General features: G+C 44.7%; 1 protein-coding gene across 1 annotated transcript; it reads right to left on the reverse strand.

Annotated features, from left to right (window-relative positions):
• Window positions 1-227: 227 nt before the first annotated feature.
• On the reverse strand, window positions 228-8,151 carry LOC311294482 (uncharacterized protein). The gene is made up of 7 exons (XM_084415391.1): window positions 7,954-8,151; window positions 7,483-7,510; window positions 7,045-7,377; window positions 6,815-6,894; window positions 6,258-6,318; window positions 1,443-1,886; window positions 228-1,323 (listed from the first exon to the last, which is right to left on the reverse strand). Exons 2-7 carry the CDS (start codon window positions 7,499-7,501, stop codon window positions 1,058-1,060), a joined length of 1,203 nt encoding a protein of 400 aa, XP_084271517.1. The 5' UTR covers window positions 7,502-7,510; window positions 7,954-8,151; the 3' UTR covers window positions 228-1,057.
• Window positions 8,152-8,373: the final 222 nt, after the last annotated feature.

Below are 8,373 nucleotides of genomic sequence, written 5' to 3' on the forward strand. Positions count from 1 at the left end.
TTGAACAAAAATGAATCATTTTATTTATCAAAATAAACAGAAAATAGTACAAACTTTGCAAAAGTGATTGTTTTGAACAAGTATTAACTTAAGACATTAGCTATTAAAAACATATTATTTTAGCTAAAGTATTTGTATCAATACTGTGTGCCTTTTGACCCATGCCATGTGAGAGGTAAAAGGCCCCCGTAGCCACCTCATACATTTATAAAAAATTTAAACAAAATAAATCACTGTTAGGATTTTTTTTCACACAAAATCTGTTGCTCCATAAATGTTCAATACAGTTTTTTTTGTGTTTTTTTTTTTTTTTTTTGCAATCACACACTATGGGAGCAGTGAAAAGCAAAAACAATTATTAAGGTTTGCCTTTAGCCCTGTTGTACCCTACATTTTAAACTGTGCAAGATACAACCAGTGATACAGTATAGTGCTACCATTTAAAAATGCTTAGTTATTAATTTTCATCGGGTTCACCCTAAAATGCTTGGCAACTAATATTATTATTATTTCATTAAACTTAGGGTTCAGTCCATTTTCAAAGGGTAGTTTTTGCTGCTTTTTGCATAGCCAAGTTCTGGGTCAACTAGTAAACTAGTTAACAAGTAAACTAAACAGCTGCTACCCCATTTACACAACCAGTGACTTGCAGGAATGCCCTGAACTCAGGAATGTCATCTGACCCTGTTACATGTACAAAAGTAAAATAAAAGGAGACGCACCACTGTCATTAATATAGATCAGTGGGAGACACACACACACATTTACGATTATACACCACATTTACTGAGATTTTATAGGAAAGGCGCAGTAGCAGATAAAATATGAAAACAAACCACAAATGAAATAAACATACCACCAAAATAAACACAACCAGAAACATTGCAATTATTGTCATTATTTTAAAAAGCGCTACCCCAAATGCATGTCCTTAAAATGGAGCTGCCAGCGTAGTATTTAAAAAAAATCTGTCTCAAACACTGCTGTATTTCTCCAGATGTGTGCTTTTAGTTTCCTGTTCCTCTGGTTGACATTTACCGGCTTCCAGCTCTTTCGATTAGTTCTCTGGGCGTCTCATTTTTTCATTCATCATTTTGTGCATGTTCTCCAGTTGTGTGTGTTTCCCCTGAAGCTGATTCTGTTTCTTTTCAACCTCTCTGACTGTTTGCATCAGTTTGGCATTAATGTCCTTAAGACGTCTGTCTTTTTCTTGAAGTTCTTCATCAAGTCTGTCTTTCTCTTTCTCCAGATCTTTAATCTTTCCATCTCTTTCTTCTAGAAGAGATTTTGTTTCTTCATGACATTTGGATTTTTCATTAAACTCTGAGAGAAGCAAAAACACAATCCCATATGTTAGATCAAAAAGGTTTTGTCCTTAAACACCCATATGAATATGTTCTTGATAAAATTTAAAAATGTAAAATATCGATCAAATTTCTTACCTGAAATCCTCAACTGTTCTTTCTTCTCCAGTATTTCCTGCTGTCTCATTTGCTCCTGTCTCAGTGTCTGTAATTGTTGTTTACTGGTTTCCATCTCTTTGATTGTGCTCTCCAGCAGTTTCTCTTTCTCGCTTATTTGTTTGCTCATATCCTCCAGTTGTGTGTCTTTCTCTTCAAGCTGATTCTGTTTCTCTTCAATGTATTTGGTTATTTGTAGCAGTTGTTTTTCTATTTGTTGCATCTGTGATTCTTTCATATCAAGGTCTTTTTTATTTTCTAGGAGACCAGATTTTTCTCTGATTGTTTCTAATTGTTGTAAGACTCTTTCCAAGTCAGTCTTGGATGCCTTTAACTGTAGTTCAGTTTGTTCCAGTTTTTTCCCTTGATTTTTTAAAAGCCTGAATATCGTTTGGTGAAGTACCTTCACATAATTCACTTCAAGCTCTGAAAAAGGAAATCACATAATGATGTCAACATTTATCTACCAGATGGCATTTAATATCTCCCTGATACATAACTTATTAAATGTATGTGACTGGTTCAGGCAATGTCAAACCAAAAAAAAAACAAAGCGTGAAAAAAAAGAAAACAAAAGGAAAAAAAGAAAACGTCTCGGGTTACGACTGTAACCCTTGTTCCCCGAGAAGGGAACGAGACACTGCTTCGTCGTCGTGATGACACTTTGGGGAACGCCCTTAGCGTAGCGCATCTGAAGCATGAATGAAATCCATCCAATCCTGATTGGTGCTGTGTCATGACGTAGTAGATGACGGCATACCTGGAAGATACAAAGGGACGCCGGCACACACACACGTTAGCTCTTTTGCGATGAAGCAAACGCTCTGCCCGTGATAGGTGTGGCGACGAGACGCAGTGTCTCGTTCCCTTCTCGGGGAACAGTCGTAACCCGAGACGTTCCCCTTCGAGGGAACTCGCACTGCGTCGTCGTCATGACGACACTTTGGGGAACGTAATGCCCACTATGCCACACCGTAATCACGCCCGCCCTAGTGTGAAGCTGGGAGACCAGGCATACTTAGGACACGAGCACTCTGGCGCCAGGCGTCACAGGGAGTTGCAGACTGTAGAAACGTATGAAGGTGTGCGGGGTGGCCCACCTGGCCGCCTCGCAGATCTCCTGAAGCGAGACGCCAGAAAGGAGGGCCACCGAGGAGGCCATGCCCCTGGTGGAATGAGCCCTCACGGTCATAGGTGAAGGCAAAATGCGCACCTGATAAGCCGTGGCTATAGCCTGGACAATCCAATTGCTGATTGTCTGTTTAGATGCAGGCAGCCCTTTCTTGGGTGAACCAAAGCACACCAACAACTGGTCTGACTTCCTCCACTGAGAAGACCTCTCCAAGTACACTCTTAGGGCTCTGACTGGGCAGAGCAGGTGAAGTCTCCCCTCTTCCGCCGTCACGTGAGGTGGAGGATGGAAGGCCTGAAGAACCACTGACCGTGCCACACTAGACGGCACCTTGGGCACATAGCCCGGTCTAGGATGTAAGATGGCCTTAACTCCGCCGGGGGCAAACTCCAGGCAAGTTGGCATTATAGCCAAGGCCTGGAGATCCCCCACTCTCCTCAGAGAGGTGATAGCAAGGAGAAAGGCCACCTTAAGGGTCAGGTTCTTTGCCTCAGCCAACTCCAGTGGCTCGAAGGGGGCCTCAGCCAACCCTTCAAGTACCACCGCCAGGTCCCAAGTTTGGACTCTGGAGTGAGCCGCAGGCCTCATCCTCCGAGCCCCATGGAGGAAACATACAACCAGATGGTGCTTTCCCAAGGGCCCATCACCTACAGGCGAGTGGAAAGCCCCAATGGCAGCCACATACACCTTAAGTGTGGACAGGGTAAGACCAGCGGAGAAACGATCTTGGAGGAACTCCAGCACTGAAGCCACTGGGCAGTTAACTGGGTCCACCTCACGCTCTCTACACCAAGTGGAAAACACATTCCACTTCAGGCTGGAACGAGCCCTGGAGCTGAGTAGGGTCTCGACAACACCTGATGACAGGCCAACCTCTAGGTACCGAGCCCCCTCAGGGGCCAGACCCAGAGGTTCCACAGCTCTGGCCGGGGGTGAAATATTGTGCCCCCTGCCTGCGACAGCAGATCCCTCCTCAGAGGGACCTGCCACGGGAGGCCGTCCAGCAGTGCTACAATGTCCAAAAACCATACCCGGGTCGGCCAGCAGGGTGCTACTAAAAGTAGGCTGATCCCCTCCCGGCGGACCCACTCCAAGACTCCCGGGAGCAGAGCGATCGGGGGAAATGCGTACAGACGCAGCCTCGGCCATGTCTGCATCATGGCGTCCAGCCCCAGCGGAGCTGGATACCTGAGAGAGAACCACAGTGGACAGTGGGACGTCTCTTGAAACGCGAACAGATCCACTTCCACTGGGCCGAATCTCACGCACATGGCCTCCACCACCTCGGGGTGGAGTCGCCACTCCCCGGGCCTCAGCCCCTGCCTCGACAGGGCATCTGCTCCTTGATTTTGGTCCCCGGGGACATACATCACTCTGAGAGACGACAGATTCCCCTGGGACCACAGAAGGATCTGGTGTGCCAATCTGCATAGAGGGCGCGACCTCAGACCCCCCTGATGATTCAGATACGCGACTACAGATGTGTTGTCCGAGCGTATCAGGACATGGTGGCCGCGGAGGTCCGGGAAAAAGCTCCTCAGAGCTTTGTAGACCGCCAGTATTTCCAGGCAGTTGATGTGCCAGGAAGAATGCCGGGTCTCCCACAGGCCTCTCGCAAAGCGGCCGTCCATGACCGTGCCCCAACCAGTGAGGGAGGCATCTGTTGAAACGGTTTTCCGGCAACATGATGCTCCCAGCACCGGTCCCTGGGACAGGAACCAAGGTTTCCTCCATATGACAAGAGAACGAAGGCATCTGCGCGTTACCCTGATCATACGGAACGGATTTCCCCTCTGGGAAAACCCCTTGCCTCTCAACCACCACTGTAGGGGTCTCATGTGTAGCAGGCCAAAAGGTATGACGTTGGACGCTGCTGCCATGAGCCCCAGCAGTCTCTGAAACTGCTTCACAGTGAGGTTGTGGCCTAGCTTCGCTCTGGAGACCATCGCCCGTATGGACTCCACGTGCGCGGGAGACATTTGTGCCCGCATCGTCGTGGAGTCCCATACAACTCCCAGGAACGTAGTCCTCTGGGAGGGCGTCAACACACTCTTTTTTGTGTTGAGTCTCAGCCCCAGGCACTTGATATGGGCCAGAACGACATCTCAATGCCGAACTGCCATCTCGCGCGACTTGGCCAATATTAGCCAGTCGTCGATATAATTGAGTACACGGATGCCTTGGAGGTTCAGCGGAGCCAGCGCTGCATCCATGCACTTGGTGAAGGTGCGAGGGGAGAGAGCTAGGCCAAAGGGAAGAACGCGATATTGGTACGCTTTGCCCCCGAAAGCGAACCTTAGGAACTTCCTGAGACATGGAAGGATGGATATATGGAAGTATGCGTCCTTCAGATCTATCGTGACGAACCAGTCCTCGAACTGGATCTGACTCACGATGGCTGGAATTGTGAGCATCTTGAACCTGAATCTCCTCAGAGAACAATTCAAGTGCCTGAGATCTATTATTGGACGCAATCCCCCATCCTTCTTGGGAACTATGAAGTACCGGCTGTAGAACCCGGACTCCCTGTCTGGCAGAGGAACACGTTCTATGGCCTCCTTGACCAACAGGGATTGAACTTCCTGTTCCATAACCCGAACCTGCTCTGGGCAGACCACAGTCCAGACCACCCCGTTGAACTTCGGGGGAGGGGAGCTGAACTGCAGTCTGTAACCCAGCTCTACAGTACGCAGGGCCCACGCAGATATATTCGGAAGGCATGAGGGCCCAGAACCGCGGGGCTCGCGAGCCTGGCCGTGCTCATCAAACACGGCCAGCCGTGAGCGCAACACCCTGAGCGGCAGCCGTTCACACTCGCTACAGCGTGCTGCACACCGAGGCAATGCACACACAGCTGGTGTGTGTCCATGCCCGATAAATAACGCGGACACAGGTGCACACACCTCCTAAACTGCTTGCTTGCCATTTATATGCTTGTGAAACTGTTTTATAGAGACAGACAACACCAAATAGACAGACAATTCACACAGAGCGCTTTAGCTGAAGAGCAAAAAGCTAACGTGTGTGTGTGCTGGCGTCCCTTTGTATCTTCCACGTATGCCGTCATCTACTACGTCATGACGCAGCACCAATCAGGATTGGATGGATTTCATTCATGCTTCAGATGCGCTATGCTAAGGGCGTTCCCCAAAGTGTCGTCACGACGACGACGCAGTGCGAGTTCCCTCGAAGGGGAACAGTGTGTTGTGAACACCTTGTAGTGAGAAGGGTGCCTGTTTATTTTTTTATTTTTTTTACCATGCTTTCTCCAGTTATGTGGTTAGCCAGTGAGGTAAGCATGTTTTTTATTTTCCTTTTCTCTCTTATATGGAAAGATGTGTAACCATAGTTACCTGGCTACCTTTGTTTTTGTTTTGTTTTTGCCTTTCCCTCTCCAGAAGCTTTTCTATGTTTAAATAAACGTATTCTTTAATTGTACTCCTTGCCTGGAGGTTTATGTATATATAAGTTTCAGAGTGGGAGATGAGACTCCGGGTACCTCTGTCCAGTCTGCAGGGTTGAGGTGTTCTATGTTCTAAACCCAAATTTGTTTTTAATTTCTTTGAGAGCTGTGGTGGAGCAGCCCTGTCAGACCTTGTAACACTCCCTAATGTGTCTGTCCTGATTTATAACACACAAACATAGTGAACTTTAACAACACTCACCTGTCATTAAAGCAGATTCCTCCATTTTCATTCTCTGATTCTCCCCACATGTTCTATTTGACTGTGGAAGTAAAGAAAAAGAGTCTTAAGAGTCCATTATGTTTCTACAGTTACGCATGGAATCAGTAAACAAAAATGTCTTGACCATACTATGACCATATAGAGCTGATGTTGTTGATTTTAGAGTCACTTCTGATTAGAGCTGATTCATATTACTTTTGGTACATTAGACACTCATGTCAAACAATCATGTCTTACATCCATTTTCTAATTAGATTACATGTGACCTGATTTAAACTTGCTTACAATATAAAGCGTATGTAAATACTGGGCACATACAATAAAATAAAATAAAAATCTATTAAGGACAGCAAAACAGCTGCTTATAATGAATCCTGCTGAGGTGGGATTTTGTGTGGGATTTAGGATCCCTGTGCATAATGGTTAAATCAAATCAAGCTATAAAAAAACTGAGTATAAGTCAGGGAAACAGTAATGCATTAAAGCAATTACATTACGTTAATGGTTAATGTACAGTAGTTCTTAAGTCGACTTACCTCATGAAGTGTCAGATGAACTTGTCTACCTTGAGTCTTTGATGGCTGATTTACTGGTTTGCCATCAGAATCTTCCCTTGCTGAGGGAACAAGACACAATTTAAAGCATGAGCATGTGTTTTATTGGATTTGGTGTATCAGTTGACTGATCACCTCTAGGTTCATTTCTTTCTAGTAGGAGACGTTGAGGACATTGAGCTGATGTGTGAAGTTATGGGACCGATGCTCACCTTCTAATCCTATTGTTATTTCCTCTGCTCTGTCTTTACTGATGACCTGACACAGGTAAACCCCTATGTCTGATTCTCTGAACTCTCTGAAGTTCAAGGAAACATTTCCTCTGTTTAGCTCTTTAGTGGACAGACCTGTTCTGCCCTCGTAGTTCCTTCCTTCTATCACCTCTCTGTTCTTATAGAGACAAGCACAGTCTGTCTCCTTAAACCATCTGATCTCCATGTCAACAGCATTGATTTCAGGAGACAGATGACACGGTATGGTGACATCAGACCCCAGTTTGACCTCAGCACTCTGAGAATCATTAGGGACAATAAGACGAAACTCGTCTGTGAAGGAAGAGAGAAACACATGGACTTGTGTACACGACCTAAATTATGCTATATTTTGTGTGTTAATGAAATAATATCATGTGACAGAATTGTAAGCCTTACTGCTGCTTGCAGATGCCATTATTCTCTCCTAAATATAGGGAGAAAAAAAGCTGTTGAAGAAATAAAACATTTCCATCTAACCACTCAAAATCACAGCATCACAAAAAAATATTTCAAAATGACCTGAATACTGACATTTGTTGAATTAATCAACAACTAATATCAACAACTATTGTAATTGTCTGCTTATGACTGGTTTTGTGCTTATTATTACAGTCTTTAGTTTAAGTACTGAAATGTACGTCATTGTCACAGTAACACAATAAGTCTTATTATTGTTAACAGCAGAATGTTTGTATCATGAATCATGGACAGAATTGTTTTTTTGTGTCTCACACAATAATGCCACATTTTAAGATGTTGCATAGTGTCTACTTTCAAAGACTTTTCCATTCGTTCACATTTTAAACACAGAACATGTGTGCGTGTGTGTGTGTGTGTGTGTGAACAGACCCAGGGCTTTTTCTTTACCTTTTCTGTCGAAATATCTCCAGTCAGTTGAATAATGTGCAGAGGACCTGAAGCTCTCACAAGTTTTGTGTCCAAAAAAAAACAAAAAACCTTTGAGTTTTGTTTATATAATTCTGTATGTGATTTTGTTGTAATTGTTCAGAGTAGTCTTCTCCTTTCCTGCTGTTGACTGTGAACCCTGTCACACCAGTTAAGCATTCAAATCTCTTTCACTTTTACTGAAAGTACACTTACTTTCACTTGCACTCCCAGAATATAAAACAGCAATTTGCTTCTGCTGTTTATATCCTCACATTCATTATAGGAGATTTTCTATTTATCTGTGTTTTTTTATCAGGTTATTTGGATGTCCTTCATCAGAATGAAAGGGGTTTCGTTAGCCAACTCAAAATTAATTTGGATGCCTGGTTTGATATGTTG

This window comes from Rutilus rutilus (assembly GCF_951802725.1).
Source record: "Rutilus rutilus genome assembly, chromosome: 7".
NCBI lineage: Eukaryota > Metazoa > Chordata > Actinopteri > Cypriniformes > Leuciscidae > Rutilus > Rutilus rutilus.

Coding starts and splice junctions, on each gene's coding strand:
- LOC311294482 (XM_084415391.1), bottom strand. Junction 6,895..7,044: donor AATAACAATAGGATTAGAAG/GTGAGCATCGGT, acceptor TTGTTCCCTCAG/CAAGGGAAGATTCTGATGGC. Junction 1,887..6,257: donor GGAATCTGCTTTAATGACAG/GTGAGTGTTGTT, acceptor TTCCTTTTTCAG/AGCTTGAAGTGAATTATGTG.